The sequence below is a fragment of the Eschrichtius robustus genome, chromosome 11 (assembly GCF_028021215.1).
Source record: "Eschrichtius robustus isolate mEscRob2 chromosome 11, mEscRob2.pri, whole genome shotgun sequence".
NCBI lineage: Eukaryota > Metazoa > Chordata > Mammalia > Artiodactyla > Eschrichtiidae > Eschrichtius > Eschrichtius robustus.
Window position 1 is genome coordinate 9087028 of NC_090834.1, and position 20439 is coordinate 9107466.

At 53.3% G+C, this 20439-nt stretch overlaps 3 protein-coding genes across 6 annotated transcripts in view; all 3 read left to right on the forward strand.

The window, feature by feature from the left end:
* Nucleotides 1–2627, forward strand: part of MSANTD2 (Myb/SANT DNA binding domain containing 2) — a 29191-nt gene extending 26564 nt beyond the window's left edge. For 3 of the 4 annotated variants that reach the window (XM_068555932.1, XM_068555933.1, XM_068555934.1), the window contains exon 4: nt 424–2627. In XM_068555932.1, coding sequence (XP_068412033.1) covers nt 424–1276 — 853 coding nt within the window. In that variant the 3' untranslated portion in view covers nt 1277–2627. The remainder of the gene's footprint in view (nt 1–423) is intronic. The other variant, XM_068555938.1, reaches the window with a different exon arrangement.
* A 3456-nt stretch (nt 2628–6083) lies between these two features.
* Nucleotides 6084–14273, forward strand: ESAM (endothelial cell adhesion molecule). The gene is made up of 7 exons (XM_068555289.1): nt 6084–6180; nt 9626–9822; nt 10897–11098; nt 11271–11426; nt 12690–12812; nt 13095–13221; nt 13446–14273. Exons 1-7 carry the CDS (start codon nt 6111–6113, stop codon nt 13762–13764), a joined length of 1194 nt encoding a protein of 397 aa, XP_068411390.1. The 5' UTR covers nt 6084–6110; the 3' UTR covers nt 13765–14273.
* Nucleotides 14274–15065: 792 nt separating this feature from the next.
* On the forward strand, nt 15066–19985 carry VSIG2 (V-set and immunoglobulin domain containing 2). Its single transcript, XM_068556331.1, has 7 exons — nt 15066–15474; nt 15852–16015; nt 16601–16808; nt 17616–17774; nt 18739–18858; nt 18970–19114; nt 19853–19985. The coding sequence occupies exons 1-7, from the start codon at nt 15066–15068 to the stop codon at nt 19983–19985; spliced, it is 1338 nt and encodes a 445-aa protein (XP_068412432.1).
* Nucleotides 19986–20439: the final 454 nt, after the last annotated feature.

Sequence of the window (20439 nt, forward strand, 5' to 3'; positions counted from 1 at the left end):
TAGGTCTGAAGGTCATCATGTGCACTATAATAGCCACTTTAAAAAGTACATGATCCTTGGTTTCTGAAATCTTATGTATCAATAGTTACTAAGTGGAGTACAGCCAGACTTTAGAAGTAATGGAAAGCAGTTTTTCACTAGTTCCTAGGAACTTCCTAAGGGTGAGCATGTCTCAGATTTTAATACTATGATTATCTAGACTTGCACAGTCCAATATGGTAGCCACTAGTCACCTAGGACTATTTAAATGTAATTTAAAATTAATTAAAAACTTAATACCTCACTCACACTAGCCACATCTTAAGTGCAATGGCTAACATATTGGACAGCACAGACACAGGACATTTCCACCATTGCAGAAATTTCCACTGGACAGTGCTCATCTAGACACCTGAAGAATCTGACTTTTATTTCTCTTTCCAGGAAAAGAGACATCATGCAGAATATCGTACAGATTTTGGAATCAGTACAGTTGAAATGGGAACTGTTTCAGAGCTGGACAGACTTTTCAAGGCTTCATCTTTCTAATAAACTGGCCATTTTTGGAATTGGTTATAACACCCGTTGGAAAGAGGATATCCGTTACCATTATGCTGAGATCAGCTCCCAGGTGCCCCTTGGCAAGCGACTCCGGGAGTACTTCAATTCTGAGAAGCCCGAGGGACGGATCATCATGACCCGAGTGCAGAAGATGAACTGGAAAAACGTTTACTACAAATTTTTGGAGATCACTATTAGTGAAGCGCGGTGCCTGGAGCTGCACATGGAAATTGACTGGATACCCATTGCCCACTCCAAACCAACTGGTGGGAACGTTGTTCAGTACTTATTGCCAGGAGGCATTCCCAAAAGCCCAGGCCTTTATGCCATTGGCTACGAAGAGTGTATTGAGAGGCCCCCCTCACCCCACATGGAGCGACGTTCCCTGGACCCAGGAAAGGAGGGCCGGGTTGACTTGGAAACCCTTTCAGCACAAGCCTCACTACAGATGGAAATAGAACCTACCCGAATTATCTATTGCTACCTCGGGATCGCTGAGGTCAGGACTCTGCAGCAATGCTTATTTTTACATTTCCAAGCAAATACCAAAACCTTCAGCAAAGATTGGGTCGGTATTAATGGGTTTTTGTCTCAGAACTGTATTGTGGATCCTGGAGTTTCCCCCAAATCCATCTATATCAAATTTGTAGAAGTAGAGAGGGATTTTCTTTCCGCTGGCTCTTTAGTTGAGTGCCTGGAAAAAGCCATTGGCTACCCCTTAAAATTTAACAACTGAATGTCATCCTTCATAAGGATTCGGGCTCTTACCTCTCTCTTCTCTACTCACATCCCGTTACCCAGACTGTCCCTCATCCAGATGCTGCCATCAGACTTCATGGAAACTCTTTCCACGATCGGGCCAGTACAACTAAGAAATCATAGTAGACTTTGGGCAGAAAAAACAGACCTCACCTGAAAATGCTCATTTTGAGCCAGCAAGCTATACAGCGGACTTGCATGGTGGGTCAGTTGTTTCTTTTTTAAAAACAAAAAACAATTTTTAAATGGATTTTAGAGCCCTGATGTAAACAAATGTAGGTACATTCCATATTGGACAAAACTTATACTTTGAGTTTCATATGAAATTGAAAAATTGTATTTTTTTCACGATGTTTCATTTTTACACATCTCTATGTCTCTATATAAGTATTATTTACAACCTTGAATAAATAAGCAATAGATAATGGCAAGTTAAATCTTGAGTCACAGTAAATAAGACTGTTTTTCAATATTACCCTTAGCTACTATTGTATATAATTTAGAGTTTCATTTTTTTCACCAATCAAGTGTTTTGCTATTCCCAATCAGTGTTGCCTGCAAAGACCTTTGTTTCTGTGATGTACCAACTTTATGGTTGTGCTGCCATTTAAACTTTTTTTTAAAAAAAATCATTAAAGTAATTCCTGGCCTCTTGGCGTACTAGTGGAGCTTTTTGCAGCCGAGTGTGGTCGCACTGGCAGTGGGGCCGTGCTCTGACTTTACTGCCAGGGATGAACACAACAGAGTAGGGCAGCTTCACTCCCTCTCGCTCTCTGTACCCCACTGACCAATGTCATGATCTCTTGTCAGAGTAACAAAGGTCATTGGACATTTCACTTTGTGCTACTTTTTAAAAAGCTACAAAAGGATATTCCTTTTGGCCCTAAGTACATGAATTTGTAAGAGACTATCATTCCTCATCTTTACACTCAGTAATCAGGGGCAGCTCTCTCAGGAGCACAGGTGGAGAATTGATGTCATCATACTGCCTGTGAAAAAGGAGAGAAGATCTAATAGAAACATCCAAACAAAAATTTTAAGTGATCCGTAGGATAGGAAACTGTAAGGTATCAGTCCATTAGGAGGGTAACTATCACCTTTAGATCTTGCAGTGATTCCTGTGGGTCAACTAGCACTCCAGTTGGAGGTTAGTACTCTTGGCTAAGAACTACCTTACTAGTAGAGTAGTCAAGGGTCACTTTGGTCTCATGACAGGGACTTGTTAGATTGGTTATTTATCTTTAATGATTCCCCCAGCATCTCTCGGGTACTCTACTTTAAATGGACTGCAAATCCAGGTAAGAGCTATAATTCTCCCCGTTTTTCTGTACTATTCAAGATAAAATTGCACATTGATTAAAAAAAAAATGTTCTTTCCTGCAGCCTGAGTTGTCTTAAATCAGTGGTTTTTCTCACTCTGATACTTCTTGTTTGGTTGATGCTTATTTATTTTTCTAGTGACTAGAGAGCTTATAACCAATGGGATGACTTTTATTAATGTCATTTGAGTCTAGGTTTATGGAGTTGGCTGTTTCCTGATGTGAGTTGCTAAAAGTGGGTGCTAGTTCAGGGAGAGTATAAATAAATATTCTGGAATGTTTGAGTGCAGCACCTCTTCTCCCTGGGCACAGGCTGTAGGTATGGGCTTTAGGAAATTCTCATGAGTTTGCTCTTCTTTGGAACTTGGAATTATAGTCCTAAAGACCGAGCCTTCATTGACCATTTTGTAGCAATAATCTCATAATGTTAGTGCCAAGTGCTGCAGGAAAAAGCATTATCACCAGGAGTAGTACATGGCATCCCCCAAACTTTGCCACTGATCAGCCCTAAAACTAACATTATGCTTCATTCATTTCTTCCCCCATCCCGCTTTTCACTGCTGTTAGTTACTTAGCAGGGGCAGAACATTTGGGAACATTTAGTGAGGATGTCTGAGATCTACCTAACATTACTGAGAATAGGGCATTGCTAGACCACTATGAGCGGCACAGAGTGTATGGCAAAGACTGATCCAACATGTGTTTTCACCATGTGGCTTGGGATGGGGGAGGGGGAGGGGCAAGAGGACAAAGCTGAGCACCAGGAAACGGAGACTTGGAAAGAAAGTACCTTGCTGATGCTGAATATCCATTCTCTTTGGCCAGAACAATCTAGAAAAGAGGACAGCAGGGTGTCAAATAACTATATGAGCATTTCTAAAGACAAAAAGTAGACTATTTAGACCTCAGTGAAGCCTTATAACTGATTCCAGGAGGATGGAGACACTACATTCAAATGTTAAGAGTCAGCATTAAAAAATACTGTAGAGATAAAAGATGAGGTATGACGGGGAGAAACACTAGTGAGCTGCAAGTCTCTTAACACATGAAACTATGAACTTAGCTCTTGCACACAACTTGTTGATGCAGGTCACTCACAGATCATCGGCGCTAACATTCCCATTTTACACAAGGGTAGAGAGCAATGTTCACCCTAAACTGCAGCTCAGCAAAAACTTTCAGAAAGTAATAGAACTGCTCTGCTAACTTCTACCACTTGACTGCCTCAGGGTCAGCAGAAAAGAAGTGGCTGGAGTAGGAGATAGTATAGAAAATTCTTTGATTGGGTGAGAGCGGTGAAAGAGTCCTGAAGGGACTGTTTCAGTGTCACATGGAGAGAATCACTGCCTGCAAATCTTTATTTGTATCTTTACTTCTGATGTTGTAAATTGTTTGGGGCACAAATTCTGGAAAGTTACCTACTGAGAGTGAATGCTGAGGCCCTCCCTGCCTTACGTAGCACTTGATAAGGATGAGCACAGCCTCTGTAATCAGATGCTCTGGTGCTCCTGGGATACAACCGAGAGCATTGTACTGCTGTTTTTGGAAGGAATTACTTATTTGGGGTAACCTAGGCCTGACCTGGAAATAAAGGAGAGCTGTTTACAAGAGGTGCTTTGCAGTGAAGACTAAAGTAAAAAAAAAAAAAAAAAAAGAGTGTGATAGACTAGAAAAACCAAACCAACAGCACCCTCCCCCCATATATATATATATGTATACACACACACACACACAATCTACTTGACAATTCAAAGTTTGTAGGTCCCTGTATAAGGGTATGAGACTAGCAGTTACCTATTACTGTTGCCTTTGCTGTCACTGAGCTGCCAAGTACTAGATTCTAGGGGTTGCATGAGCAGTCTAGTGTTTGCATAGCCATTTCTCAAAGCCACTGCATGGCAGGTATTTGAAGAGCAGCCAGGCAGGTCACACTAGGAAGAAGCAGCCTGAGAGCGTCTACAGGGCGCTGTGTAGAAAAAGACCTTGGGCAGCGCAGGCTCAAAGACTACATTCAGTGTTAATGCAGGGCCGTGTGGAGTAAATGGAATCCAGGAGGCCTGGCTGCTTTTCTACCCAGTCAACTGGTCACCTAGGGCAGGCAGCGCCAGGGGTTCCTTGTTATGCCTTCTGTCCTCGGTGACCTTTGCTCCGTGGTTGAGCCGTGCCCGGATGTTTGAAGCATCTTTATTTTGGCTGTCCGACCGAGAAGCCAGAACGGGTGCGTGCCCTTCTGTAAGAGAGCTGCGGCCGCCAGAGGGCGCAGAGGTGCCTGTGACCGGCTGGCGCGGGGAGGGACGGTTAAATTAAATTTCACAGCGAACATGATCTAGTCCCGGGAATTAAAGGATCAGAGCGGGCCTGAGGAGGGATGGGAGGCAGCGAAGACATGGGGATAAATAAATGGAGGGACTTGGTCCAGTCTACCTTCCCGCAGCTGCCCCCTCCACCCCAGTCTGCATGAGGCTTTTCAGAGTTAAGCGGGGAACCGGGATCTTGTTTCCTCAGTTTCCTGCTCAGCTCCTGGGGTTTCCTTGCGCCAGTCACTTCCCTGCTCGGGTTTGCGGCGCAAGCTCCGGGTGACCCTCGGGCCTTGGTTTTAGGGAGTCTCCGAGAACGTGCTGAGAGGCCCCGTCTTCTCCGGCCACAGGTGAACACGGTCCTCGGGTCCACCGCCGGCGCATCCCCCACCGCAGCCACGGGGCCACGCGGCACGTGCGGGGGTGGGCGGGGGTGGGCGTGGCCGCCTCCCTTCCCGAGCCTCTCTCCCTGCCCGCTCCCGCGGCCCAACCCGCCCCTGGTCCTGGGAAACTGGTAGTTGCGGGCAGCAGAACCGGGCCCGCGCGGCCGGCACTCTGGACCTGTCCTGCCGCCTCAAGCCCCACACTGCGGAGCCCCAGTGGCCCCGGGAAAACGCGGCTCCCCTCCTCCCCGCTTAGGCTGAGGACGCGTTACCCCCAAGCTCGGAGCCGGTCGGGCGGGCGGGAGCCCCGGCCGCTTAGGGTGTCGGGTGCGGGTGGCCCCTGGACGTCGGATAATCCCCAAACCTTCCTTCCTTCCTGGCCCTCCTTCCTACCGCACTTAGCGGAGGGGGAAGGCTATGGCGTAGTCTGAGAATTAGGGCTCTTCTCGTCTGCCCTTGCCCCCGGCCGGCTGCGAGGGCGCCACGACTCACCCGACCCCACCCCGCGTCCTGACCCGGTGGAGGCCGCGGGAGCCGGCCGTCGGAGCGCGAAGAGCGTCCCCCCGCGGCGGGTCACCCTCGGGCCCCGCCCGCGAGGACGGCGACCTCTCCGCCCCCTCGAATGCCCCGCCCCCAGTCCCCGTCGGTCCCCACCCCACCACCGGCACACGCACGCAGACTCTGGCCAGAGCCGCCCTTGGTGTCAGTGGCCCGGCTCCCGCCTCCGCTCCGGCCGTCGTGCGGCCCCAGCACCTGTCGCTTGGTGTGTCCCGGAGCCGGCGCCCCTGACTCCGTCGGGGCCAGGGAAGGCCATGGTTTCCCTGCCCGGGTCCCCTGCGACCAGCTTGCTGCGGTTTTTGTTCCTGGGGCTGACTACTCTCGGTGAGTGAAACCCTGGACCTGGAGGGGACGTGAGATGGGAGAGGTGGGGTGAATGCGACCCTGAGGGAGGTGGTTTTGGGCACTGATGAGGAGGAGCTGGGTGGGACAGGACTCCCGTCTCTGACTCTTTCCCTCCCCGCCCTTATACTTCCCCCCACGCAGGGCATCACTTGTGTCCCCGCTGCGTCGGGGAACAGCTCCCACTTTGGGTGCGGTGTGTTTGTGGTCGGGGAGAGGGTTAGGGCACCGCCTGGGGTGAGTTGTTGGAGCCATTCCTCACCCCCACTCCCCACCTCCACCCAGCAGAGCCGGATGAGCTGAGCTGCTGGATGAGACACTGGCTGAAGGGCTTAAGGACTTAACTGCAGCCCCCCTCCCGACCCCCACCCCGCCACAAACTGATGTGCGAGAGCCCCTGGGGAATTCCCTGGTTCCCGGGCTTGACACACGCACTTCACCTCAATTCCCCAGCCCAGATCCTCCCACTTGCCCCCTCCTCCTGCTTCCTGCCCTGGGAATCAAGGGAGGTGCCCCCAAAGCACGACCGTGAGGTCATTTGGGACACAGGAAGTGGAGGAGGGCTTTGAATGCCTAGAGGAGCAGAATTGTGAGCCCCCCCCCCCCCAAGAGGTCCACCACCCCCACTGGCTCCCAGAGCCAAAGGGACAAAGGAAATAGAGAAGAGGGCCTTTGAGTCAGAGAGGAAGGGCCCCTCCTTGGAGCAAGTGCTTGAGGAGTGTTTGAAGGCCTCCAGGAGCGCCCAGGAGCTGGGGTGGCCCAGGGCAATATCTGGGAGAAAAGGACCCACAGGAACTAAGCTCATTATAAGCTGTTTCACATGCTGCCTCCCAGGCTTTCTTGCCATCTTTCTTCAAGGATCCCGAATGAGGGTGAAGGGTGGGTTTGTCCAGGTCAGCTTTAACTCCTCATTTCTCTCAGGTTGGAATCACCAGGGCAAGTAAGGCTTGGAAAGATGTAGAGTGAGATTCAACCACAGTGATGGGGCCCACCTAACTTTTACCCGTGTCTCCTTCAGCCCAGTCTGTGCTGCAAGGGTGTTGGGGCATGAAGTATTAGGGTCCCCAGACAAAGTGGGGCTCAGGACCAGACCGCCAGCCCCTCTAGGCTTGGTGGGGCTGCTGCAGGATCCCTTGACTTCTCAGGCCCCCTCTCCCAACTTCAACATCGTCGATACCTCTTGATCCCTTCTGCATTCTACCCCCCCAACTTCCCCATCCCCCTTCCTGCCGGGGATCTCTGAAGAAAGGGAGAAAAATGCAAGTTAGCGGCCGGGGCGTCATCGGCAGCTCTCCTGCAACCCGTCCTCTTTCTATCCTAACTCTTGAGCCTCAGATTTCATACTGAAGACCCAGGCTTCAGCATCCCTACCCGGCCGCCCCCGGGGGGCCACTTGAGGGTTAAATGGCCCTCGGGATGGTCAGCGCTTTGGGTGGCACAGGCTCCATTGGGCTCTGCCCGACAGGGTTCTCCGCCGAGGCCCGTCTGCTCGCTCGCTCCTCCTCGGACGCTCAACGATGCTGCCCCTGGGGCGTGAGAAGCCCGCGGGGGGAGCTTCTCAGAGAAAGAGGGAGACTAAAAATAGTAGCCCTGGGGAGCAGGCCCATTTTCCTTCTCCCGCGCTCTAGCCTGCTCCACACTCTGGTCTGGCGTGGGCCACAAGGGTCCCTTCCCTGGGCTGCGCCTGTCTCCCTCGCTCGGACCCAGCCACCCCCTTTGCCTCTCCCTGTGGCACCTGGGAGCAAAAAGGGCCGAAGAGTTGAGGGGCTTCTGCTCCAGCGGACGCCCCGGACCAGGCCAGCGAAGCCTGGGGCCCTCTGCAGCTCCTAGCTGGCCTTTGACCAGACCCCAGTGTGTCCGCGTTACTACTGATTTACCACCCCTCTACCTTTGGCAGAGTGACCTCATAAATGCAGGAGCGGAGGGAGGTGGCTGGGGGTGCCTAGGGCGGAGGCGGCTCACCCCTCTCCCGGGACCGTGGCCGCTCTCCGGCGGGAACTGTGTCTGGCCGCTGGGGGTGAGCTGCAGAAAGGCGGGGCCAGAGTCTGCACCACCCGTAGGCCTCTCGGCGTCCCAGCCGGCGGGCTGGTCCTGAGCGGGTGTCAGGCTCCTTGAGGCAGAGGTTGTTTTTGCCTGCAGAGCCTCCGGTCCAGCGGCGCCCTCCTCATTGTCTTCTGGCTTATCACCGGGCACAAGTTTCCTGCTTGGCCCACAGGGACCTGCCAGGAAATGGGGAGGGGGGTGCTAAGAAGGCCAAGGAATCGGGCTGGGGGTTCTGTAAAGACACGCAGCCAGGAAGCCATGGGGGCGGTGTGCATCCTGGCCGGATCCACTCCTGGGCCCTTGGAGGCCTTCAGCCGGCCTCTAGCAGGGTGGAAAGCCGGACCCCTGCGCGGCCGCTGTCCGAGCGGTGGCCCCCCTGATCACCACGCGGAGGTGGCATCTCACACTCCAGGGCAGAGCGTTGAGGCGGAGGACTCAGGGCCTCAGTGAGAGCAGGGCTTAGGACTAGGGCGGCCAACAGCCTCAGGCCTGGCCACGGACAAGCCCAAGCTTATTCCCCCAAAGGGCTTTTGACTGGCTGCTCCGTTGCCTCTCCAAAGGGCAATAAGTGAGTGCTCCTGGGCGCCATGATGCAAGCTTTGATTCGACAGGCCCCTCCTTGAAACCAACACCCCAGGCCACCTCCTGAAGGTCAGTCACAGGCAGAGGCAAGCTCTGTACTTGATTGCTTTGTACTTGATTGTCAGGGGACCTTCATTCTCCTCTAGCTCTGCCAGGATTCCCTGCGACCCGCCCAGATCCCCTGGGCCCCAAAAGGGCCCTTGGGAGCTTTCCTGGGGAAGCCCACGTGTGGGAACCCAGCGGGAGGCCGGGGAGCACGGGCAGTCACTGGGCCGGGTTGGGCGCTAGGCCACTCCAGTTTCCCTGGCTCGGAGTAGTTCAGAAGGAGCCGCGGAGTTAATCGGTAACCGATTAACCCTCCCACCCCGCTCCGCCCATCTGGTTGAGAACGCAGGAGATGGGAAAGCTGTTGATCCTGACCAGCGTCTTACCGCCCAGGAAAATTGGGGGAGCAAGTGGCCTACGTAGAGTGTAGATTAAAAGTATTGACTCTTCCCTTCCTCTTGGATGTCTTACCCTTCTCGCTGGAAATCTGCCCCCTCCTCCTCTTGGTGCGCGGAAATCTGTGCCTCTGGATACCGATAAATGCGTAGACACGGGTCCCTATCCCTGCTGCAAGCCAGCGGGCTGACGTTGGGGAGAAGAGGCTCTGATGAAATTGACAATGGGATCCCAGGCCAGCGGGCCCTGGGCAGTCTTCGAGGCCCACGGTGGCGGGACCCCGCGAGGTTCGTCCTCTCCTGCCGCCGCGTTGAGCTGGGTCCTTGGGCTCCGCGCTTACCCTCCTCGCTCTCATCCCCAGCGTCCCCCTCGCGGGCCCAAGTGGAGCTGCACGTGCCCGCCGGCCTCACCAAGTTGCGGGCGGTAGAGGGAGCGGAAGTGGTGCTCCCGGCGTGGTACACCCTGCAAGGGGACGTGTCTTCGACCAAGCCCAAGCCTTGGGAGGTGCCCACCGTGATATGGTTCTTACTGGAAGGGAAGAATATGAATATGAGCCAGGTGAGGGAAATCGTCTCGGCCAGAGGCTAGCTACGCCGGAGGGGTGGGGGGCGGGGGTGGGGGCGGGGTGGGGAACAGGGAAGAGCTGGCAACGGTGGGAGGGGTGGCCAGGGGATGGCTGACTCGAAGGAGTGTCAGGGAAAAGCAAGGTCCACCTCACCGGTTCAATTTTTGTTTTGATCTTGGAGGCTTCCCCAAAGAATTCTCTTTTTCCCAGGTTTCCCTAGAAAGCCAGCGCACCAAACACTGACAAGTGGAGAGGCATTTTACTTTGCGGGGCAAGGAGGAAAGTGAGGATTGAGGGTATAGGAAACCGGAAGGGTTAGGGCAAGTATCACACAACTTTTAAAAGTTGAGCATCTTCCTGTTTTCACATTATCTGTGCTTTGGACATTGTCACAGGCCGCTTCTCTTTCCAAATGATTATCTGTCCCCCTGCTCCCACATAACCTCCTTGAGAGGCAAGGGAGGGTACATGTCCTCCTACACTCTCTCACCTATCTTCCTTCCTGACATCAGACAAAGACTCAGAGGCAAATTTACCCAGAAGCCAAGGAAACGTCATTTTCAGAGCTCCTTACTTGCTAGGCTCCTTGCAAGGTCCTAGAAAGTGTGTTCAGGAGGTCATTTGATAAGTAGGGGGTATGTAGGAAAGAAACTTAGATTACAGGGGTAGGGCCTGGACTTATACACTGGGGGGCTGGGGATCTTCAAGAAAAAGAAAATTTAAAAAGATATTTTTTTCTCTTGGCTCTACCCCTGCAGTCTAAGTTTCTTTCATGCATTTCCCCCTATTTACATTATCCCTCACCCATTTTACCACTTTCTGAACACCCCAAGCGGGAGATGAAGAGACAGCGTCCAGGGGAACAGGACCTGTTCTGGTGCAGAGGACCCGGGGCGGTGAGATGGTAGCTAGAGAGACAGGGGTGAATAGAATAGCTGGTAGAGGTTAGAGGGGGTGGTGCAGGTGAGGGGCATTTGAAGACCCCCAGTTTGGGGGAGGGGGACTAGCTGAGCCCTGGGCACAGAGCAGACAAGTGATAATGGGAAGGTGTTACGCCCGCCCACCAGGTGTTGGCGCACATCAGTGGGGTCACATCAAGCAAACCTGGAGCATCCCTGGTCTACCCCATGCCCTCCCGGAACGTGTCACTGCGGCTGCAGGGCCTCCAGGAGAAAGACTCCGGACCCTACCTCTGTTCCGTGAACTTGCAAGACAGTCAAGGCACTGTTCGAGGTCACAGCAGCAAGACTTTAGAACTCAATGTGCTGGGTAAGTGAGAGGCGGCACCCATGGGAGGTGGGGCAGGTCTCTCCCCCAAACGACTGAGTGTGAAGGTTGGGGGAGGGGCAAACAGAGTGACAGGGGGTCGGTGGGTGGGAGCGGGGGAGGAGGAGCCGCTGGCCGCCGGATGTGAGTGTTTAACCTGTCTCCCCTCCCCCAGTTCCTCCAGCTCCTCCGTCCTGCCGCCTCCGGGGCGTGCCCCACGTGGGGACCAACGTGACCCTGCGCTGCCAGTCCCCAAGGAGTAAGCCCGCTGCCCAATACCAGTGGGTGCGGTCGCCCCCATCCTCCCAGGTCTTCTTTGCACCTGTTTCAGGTGAGGGACCTTCCGGAGACACTGAGAGTGCGGCTGGGGTGGAGGAAAGATGACGTACCAGAGGGGCCGGGGTGCCAGGGGAGGCAATGCTGAAAAGCACTGGCGGGGAGGAGGAGGAGGGTGTGGGGAGGGGCTGGAGAAAGAGGCCCTGCCAGGTGCGGGCACGTGCTGCAGACTCACGTTACTCAAGAGGCGCTGGGGCTAGAAGATCTGCGTTCACTAGGTGTGTGACTTTGTGACTCTGTTTCCTCATCTGTAAAATGGGGATATCAATAGCCCTGATTTGAACACACCAGCTATAAAAAACATTTGGTGGCAATTGGAACTTTTTTTTTTTCAATTTGACTGAGATAATCGATGGAACAATTTTAATATGGAGTACTAGATGCTCTTGGAGAATTAGTCTTAATTTATCAGGGGTGGTAATGGTATTGTGGTTATGTAGGATACTGTCCTTCCTTATTTTTGGAGTTTCATGCTGAAGTATTTACTTTAAAATGTCTCAGAAAAAAGAGAAAGAGAAATGAAATAAGTATAGCAAAATGTTAGCAACTGTTGAATCTAGGTTGTGGGTATATGGATTTTTATTTCGTCCCTCTTTCTACTTTTTATTTGACCATTTTTATAATAAAAGTTTTAAAATTATTTTTATATAGAGCTTACCTCATAGGTTTGTTGTGAAACTTTTCTAAGTTAGTACATGTAAAGAACTTAGTCTTTGGTGCAGAGTAAGCAGCCAATAAACTTTCACTGTTAAAATCATTAGAATATTTCATATATTCCTTTCAACACCATCAAGTAGGTCATATTACCCCATTTTACAGATGAAGAAATTGGGACCCAGAGATAGCAGGTAACTTTCTTAAAGTCAATTGACCAGTCTTCCCAAGGAGAAGACTGGTCAATTCTGGATCCTAGGTTTTCTAATTCCTCGCTCAATGTCCTTTCTCTCTCACTCTCTGCCATTCAGAAATAAAAGTAAAAATTGGATTTTGGTTTTTCTGGGCATCACTTCCTCTTTAGCCTCCTTTCAGATATCACTTGGGGACACTGAGCGGTGGAAATGGAGAGGGGTACTGAGCTGGCAGTTAGGCAACTGGGAGCAGAACCCAGCACACCGGCTGTCACACCTTTCCCTTCCCTCAGGGAACGGATAGCCGGGGAGTCTCTCCCAGGGAGTCAAAGAGGACATTCCAGAGGAGGGGCAGGATGATTTTTATGGGAAAGAGGATCCCTGGACTGACGGCTAAATTGTGTCCACAGATGCCATCCATGGGTCTTTAAACCTCAAAAACCTTTCCACTTCCATGTCTGGAGTATATATCTGCAAGGCCCACAATGAGGTGGGCAGCGCCCAGTGCAATGTGACCCTGAAAGTGAGCACAGGTCAGTGAGGGGTAAGTGTGGTTAGGGAGAAGATTGGTCAATGGGGGGTGGGGTGGGTTTGCAAGAGAGGGGAGGAGGCCTTCCATTACAAGAGGACAAGGAGCTTGTCTTGGTCAAATGTTCATGCAGGTGCTTGGTCAGTGACCACTTTCTTCTTGACAGCACCTTCTTCTTAACAAAGAGAGAAAATGTGTATGCTGGTGGTAGGGCAGTGGGGCAGTGGGGTTGGAAGGGGCCAGGGAATAAGCTGAGAGTCCCCCGCTGACAGCAAGGTTTTTCCAGGGCCTGAGGCTACGGTGGTTGCTGGAGCTGTCGTGGGCACCATGGTTGGATTGGGGCTCCTGGTTGGGCTGGTCTTGTTGTACCAACGCCGGGGCAAGGCCCTAGAGGAGCCGGCCAACGATATCAAGTAAGTGTCCCTGATCTCTGCCAAGATGAGGGCTCTCCTTGGGAATTCGGGCAGCTCTCATCTAATGGAAGGTTGGGCGGTGGTTGAACCATCCTTCTTGTGGGCAGATTTTAAGTGAGAGGAGAGTTGAAGGAGAGGGGAGGTGAGAGTAAGGCAAAGCACGTGGAAACTCTCCCCCTTCCCCCTTCCGGCTTCTGACCTCTTATCGCTTCTTTGATGACTAGGGAGGACGCCATCGCTCCCCGGACCCTGCCCTGGCCCAAGGGCTCAGACACAATCTCCAAGAATGGGACCCTCTCCTCTGTTACCTCCGCACGAGCCCTTCGGCCACCCCACGGCCCTCCCAGGCCTGGTGCATTGAGCCCCACACCCAGCCTCTCCAGTCAGGTCCTGCCCTCACCAAGGCTGCCCAGAACAGATGGGGCCCACCCTCAGCCAATAATATCCCCCAGCCCTGGGGGGGTCTCTTCCTCTGCTCTGAGCCGCATGGGTGCTGTCCCTGTGATGGTGCCCGCCCAGAGTCAGGCTGGGTCTCTGGTGTGATGGCCCAGCCACTCGCTGGCCGAGCATCTGGCTTCTCTCCTTCCTACAGGGGTCACCCCTAGCACAGAGGCCTGAGCCTTGGGAGGGTGGCCACCTTCCAGACCTCCGGTCCTCTGCCCCCACCTTTCTTTACTATGGGAAAACTGAGTCTCAGTTAAGACCCAAACTTCCAGGAGGTAGAAGAAGAGGACGTGGACCTAGGATTAGGAAGGCCCCCGCCCTGGGCTCTCTCTAAGACTGCAGTGGGATGCTGCTGAGATTGCTACCTCTGCCTCTCACCCCCATCCCCCAGGGCCTGGTAGGGACCGCCAGTCAACCAGTCCTCCAGGCCCCCTTGGTCTGTACCCCGTCCCACCTAACCTCATCCTTCACTGCCCCTCCAGCTCCCGGCATTAATATAACCTGTCCTGCTGGTTTGGTTGGGTTTTGTTGGGGCAGGGGATAAGGAAGATATTTTTTATACTAACTTGAAATGCACGGTTTTGCTTTTATTTTGCAAACCTCAATAAAGATACATTGTGTTTGTGTGGAAAGTGAGAGTCAAATCACCTTTTCAGACTTGGAATTCCCAGGAGAAGCTGAGTCTCAGGATGATGCAAAAAGGACCCTGCCCAGGCTGTGGACCCAGAAGGGCTTCTCCACACAGCCTCCAGCTTGGCTTACTGGCTCGGGATAGCTCTTCTAGAGTCTTTCAAAGGGTCATTTGCTGTCAGGCAGTGGTGGAGAGGCACAAAGGGCCTGGGGCTGGGAGACCCTCACTCACTTTGAGCAGCAAGGGGATAAAATTGGTGACTTTCTGCTGGAGCTTGAGTGCTCACAGCTCAGGTGTGTGTGCACTGAATCTCCTGTTTCCTCCTCAAGGGTAGGGGAGAAGAACCTAACTCCCGCTCCTCTCCCCCAGACCACTGAGTCCTTACCCGTCTTCGTGCCCGTCCAGCAGTGATCCCCCTCGTACTGGGGGGCAGCCAGGCACAGGATGTGGTGGCGGTGTGTCCACCCCAGTCCTGCCGCACCTTTTCCTACCAAGGGTAGGGGCTCCTCCAGATCTCAGTTTCTCTGCCCGTGAAATGGGGTGGCTCTGGGAGTGGAGAGGGCTTGTAGTTTCCATGGAGACTCCTGCCTCAGCAAGTGGTGATAAAGGTGCCAAAGAAGGGATCTCAGAGGAGTAACTTGAAGAGGGGCTGAGGGGCTCAGAAGGAACAAGCCTCTGAAGGGGGTGGCAGGGACTTGGCCTGGGGCTAGAGCTCACAGTGTGAGACCCCAAAGTGGTGACGTCATTTGCCAGCTCCCAGGTTCTCAGAATGCCTCCCTCTTCCTCCTGGGTCACTCTTTCCCTGCAGAGCACCAGTTCTGATCCCTCTCCTGCCCTGAGGTGCCCGCCCCAGGCCCAGCCCTTTCCCCAGGGCCTGACTGCTTCAGAAATTGGGGGGAAGGGGACAAAAGAAGGGAGTGGGGCTAGAATGATTCCTGTACTGGGGCCTGGAGGAGGGAGGCGCACTTCCTTACCTGAGGGCCAGGCCTCTCCCCTTGTTTGCTCTGAGATAGCCAGTCTCGCTGGGGCCTGGCACCAGGAGGCTGCCCTGTGGGCACTCGCTACCTTCTCCCAGAGCCAGACGCCCAGACGGACCAACAGCCGGCAGGACGCGGCCATGGCCTGGCTCCCGGGGCCCTTCCTCTGCGGGGCCCTGCTGGGCTGGGTCTGCTTGAGTGGTGAGGAGGGGGCCAGCGGACGGCGGTGGGAGGGGGCGGGGGCAGAGGCCGGGGAGAAGACGTCGAAGGCCGCTGGGAGGGTGGAGGACAGAGGAGGCCGGCGGGCCAGCAGACAAGTTGGGCCTCTCGGGAGGGTTTAACCACCACCCGGCTTTTGTTTTCCTTTCCCCGACAAGCACACCCTCAGACCGGGCCCAGTCTTGGCCCTTTCAGGTCCTTTCACCCAAAAAGCCGGTGGTGTGTGGGCTCCTCCCTCCTGGAAACCTCAGGTTTCAGGAAGGGAGGGATGGAGCGGAGGGAGTTGAGCCCCAGGGGAAGAAGGGCACCCCGGCCGGGTCATCTGAGTGCTTCTCCCGCCGGCCTCTCGGCCACTCCAGCCCCCGGGCTGGCCGTGGAGGTGAAGGTGCCCACTGAGCCCCTGAGCGCGCCGGTGGGCACGACCGCCGAGCTGACGTGCAGCTACAGCACATCGGTGGGAGACAACTTCGCCCTGGAGTGGAGCTTCGTGCAGCCTGGGAGGCCCGTCTCCTCGTCCCAACCCGTGAGCTGAGGGCACCCGCGCGGAATGGGGGGCCCTCCTGCCTTTGGCGGGCTTGGCCAGGAGAGGCAGGAACAGGGGACCCACCCAGAGATGAGGGCGAGGGGGTCGGAGAGGGGGCATTTGTGGATCAGTATGCTTAGATGAAAAAGATCTTTCTAGATCTTCTTAGGAACGCAGTCTCTGTGAGGCTATATCGCACATACAGCCCTGTGTATCCAACTGCCTCCCCCAGAGTTCCTCCATGCAACCCCCGTATGTTAGTGCCACTCCAGTGTCAGTTCATAAACCCACCAAGGCTAAGCTGTTGTGATTAAAAGCAGGATAAAAATGCTGCCCCCTCCGGGAATGTTTGCTTCCCCTCCCCCCAGATTGAGAGCATGCTTAGCGGAAAGCAGTGAATCTAGTTCATTCAGCACCTGGGAAGGGATGGTATTTGGCGACATAGATCTTCCTGGTTCTGGCTACAGAGTATCAGCTTCCCTGGCTGCTATAAGGGAGGGGCTTCTACTACCCGCTTTGAAGAAGGACTACAGAGTTGACGCCAGGTGGCAAAAAGCACATTATGTGTCTTCTGCTTCTCCCCAGATCCTGTACTTCACCAATGGCCAGCTGTATCCAACTGGTTCTAAGGCAGAGAGGGCCAGCCTGCTTCAGAACCCCCCCACAGGAGGAGTGGCCACCCTGAAACTGACTGATGTCCACCCCTCGGACACTGGAACCTACCTCTGCCATGTTAACAACCCGCCAGATTTCTACACCAATGGGTTGGGGTTAATCAACCTTACTGTGCTGGGTGAGGCAGGCTGGGGATCCATCAGCCACCCACATAACCTGAAAGATTGCACTGGCCCTGCTAAATCCTCCCCTATCCTGATTTCCAGCCCAAGGGCCCAACTGCACTGGGGACCCCGAAGGAAAATGCCCCCTTCCCAAAGTCATCCAATCCTACCCCTGCTCCACCGTCCACAAAGAATGCCTCCTCCCTCAGTCGCTAGTGAGGGTTCAAGAGAAAGCCCTTCCCACAGATAGGGATCTGAGTCATGCCCCCAGCAGCTCCATCGTTGGGGGAACCTCCCATTTGTAGCTAGGTTTCTGTCCCTCTCTAGGTCAGTAGCAGAGAGGGGGAGTGCCCGTTAAAGGAAAAAGGGCCCCTATCACTAAGCACTAACTTTGTGTTCAGAGCATCCATCTCACCCCAAACTAGAGCCTGCTTGGAGATGAGCAAGCAGAAGAAACTATTAAAGGGCCTGGAGATGTTTAGATGGAAAAGAGAAGACTTAGGAGGTGGTGTATGACAGCTGCATTCAAATATCTGAAGGGCTGTCCTGGGGAGGAGAGATTTTTTTCATTTCTCTTTGTGGGCCCAGAGGGCAGGAATTGGGACCAACTGGGATATTATACTAACACAGATTTTGGTTCAACATGAAGAAGAATTTTCTAACAATCAGAATTTCCAATAGTGGAAATCATTTCCCTGGGATGCAGTGGTATGTGAATAGAGGTGGACCGCTACGTGGTAGGAGGTATTGAAGCAGGAAACCTAGCACTTCATGGGGGTGGGGTTAGAAGATGGCTAAGGTACTTCCTGTGATTTTTGCAGTGCCCCCCAATAGCCCCTCGTGCAGTCAGAGTGGTCAAACCTCCGTGGGGGGCTCTGCTGCATTGAGATGCAGCTCTTCCGAGGGAGCCCCCAGGCCAGTGTACAACTGGATCCGCCTTGGATCTTCTCCTACACCACCTCCTGGCAGCATGGTGCAAGGTAAGGGCCCACACCATCAAGGAAGAAGGGACTCAGAACCTGGGCAAATCTGGCCTCTAAACTCCACACACCCACAGTACAAGTTCCAAGCTTTCAGGTATGAGACACATTGCTATACCTTTCCCCTGCTTCTTCCTTGGCTCCCGTTATTGTTCCCTCCTGTCCTCCTGTACAGTCTGTGGCTGTGTGGTCCCTGGAGCATTACTCAAGCTAAACGTACTCCTGATATCCTGGAAGAGAGTGGAAGGCAGGGGCATTCTATGATTCCCACTTGCCTATTTTGGGGATCAGGATTCCTCTTAGATTTCTTAAGGGTCATGAATCATTTCCAAACTTCCTAGAGAGGAAGCCGAGGCAGAGTAGCATGGACTGGCTTGAATCATTTAGCCAGTTTCTTCAAGGAACCATGTGACTGTCTAAGAGCCTTGGCTTCTCAGCCTCCTCATGCTGGCTCCAGTGCCCTGGTTCTCCTCCCAGCCCCAGCAAACCCCTCTATCAATCCAGAGAGCCCCCAAGATCACCTCCCAATGTGTGCTCTTCCTTCTAAAGGGAAGGTAAGCAGCTTAGAAGAGCATTTGGGTCAGCTTAGAGCCACCCAGAGGACACAGTTTCCAGCAATCAAGCCCTTTTCCCCCAACCAAGAACCTGACATCAGCCAGTAGACACCCCACCCCGATTCCACTGTGGTTTCTGAACCCTTCATGTGTGTGCTGTCTCCCCCTTCCCTGAAAAGGCAGCTGTGTAGTGTGGGAAGAGCACAGAAGTTAACAGTGGTTTTGACACTTCCTCTCTGGATCACCTTGGACAATTACTTTCCTTTTCTGAGCCAGTTTCCCCACTAATAGAATGAGGTTAGTCCCTTCCTAACAGGATTATTGTAAGGATGAAATGAAATATGCTTTTGTCATAGTATAGCTCACTGTGAGTTGAATGAGTGATGGAACACTTCCTCTTTACCCTCTAGATGAGGTGTCTGGCCGGCTCATTCTCACCAATCTCTCCCTGGTTTCCTCGGGCACCTACCGCTGTGTGGCCACCAACCAGATGGGCAGTGCATCCTGTGAGCTGACCCTCTCTGTGACCGGTAGGGGATGCTGGGCAAAGGCTGGGCTGGCAGGCCTGGGTTGGGGGTCTGCATGAAGCTATCTGAGGCACCAAGGAAGGTCTGCAGCTCTGAGGATCCTGTGTCTCCTAGACCCTTCCAAAGGCCGAGTGGCCGGGGCTGTGATCGGGGTGCTGCTGGGCGTGCTCTTCCTGTCAGTTGCTGTGTTCTGCCTGATAAGGTTCCAGAAAGACAGGAGGAAGAAGCCCAAGGAGACATACAGGGGTAGTGACCTACGGTGAGCAGGAGGGCTGAGGGCTGGTGCAGAATGGGAAGAAAGGGCTTGGGTTAAGAGTTGGTGACTTCAGCCCTCAAACTCTGACACCTTTAGGGGGTGTTTCAGGGTGCGGGGTGCTGCTCAGCCCTGGGCTTTTGTGGTAGGAGTGGCAGTACATCCCGTGTAGTTGAGCGTGTGAGCAAAGCGTGCAGGGTGGAGGGCTTGGTTCATGAGCTGCCCTCACCCTCCTCACACTTTTCAGTAAGGTAAAAAAGAAGAATTTTTACTTTTCACTATTTAAGGCCTTTTATATACATCGACAGGATGTGGAGGCCAGGAGTTGTTTGTCCTGAGCACTCAGCTGAGTTTAGTTCTTGTGTGTGGGGCAGTAAGGGAAGGAGAGGCAAAAGCTGCCTGTCATCAACTTTAGCTGTCAGTCATGGGGTCCAGAATAGGGATCAGAGCAATATTTCTCCAAGTGTGGTCTTCAGATTACTCGAACAGAAGTCACCAGGAGCTTGTTAAACATTCAGATTCAAGCCACTTCCTATCCCTCCTGAAGCAGAATCTGTGTGTGTGTGTGTGTGTGTGTGTGTGTGTGTGTGTGTGTTGGGGGTGATGGGGCCTGAAATCTTCATTTCAACCAAAGTTCCACCATGATTCCTGTGCAGAGTGAAAATTAGAAGCCCCTGGGTTAGAGGATGATGGTGCACTGAGGGATGCTTCCAGCCTTCACTTAGAATTGCCTGTGTTTATCAGGGAGGATGCCACCGCACCTGGGATTTATGAGCAAACTTCTGTGAGGGCCGATTCTAACAATGGGCTCCTGGAGAGGCCCCCGTCTGCCGGCACTGTGACGACCGCCAAGTCTAAGCTCCCTATGGTTGTCTGATTTCTCTCCCGATCCCTGAGGGGGAATATCAAGAATTAAAGCCTTTGGGTACCATATTGTCTCCTTCTTTCTGCCGGTATAGCGAATTCCTCTAGGCGGCCCAAAGAGTGTTACTGGTAAGGGAAGGAGTGGGCTTGAAGTCCCAGAGGGGATGCTGTAGGCGGGAAGTCTGGTTGGTTCCGAAGGTACGTTCTAACCTAGGTTCCTCTCCTCCCTTCCCCCTCTCCACCTCCACTTTTTGGTTCGGTCAAAGGAGATTGTGCAAATTTCGAACGGTGGCCTTGTGCACCCAAACTCCCTTCCCCTCTGGCACCCTCTGAACACTTGGACATTCCTCTTTATTGTTCACATTCCAACCCAGCACGGTCACATGCACACACGGAGATAAAAACCCTCCCGGCCACAGCCCCAGGAGCCCGTGGGGGCGGGGCCAGCAGGAGCAGGGGCGGGGCCT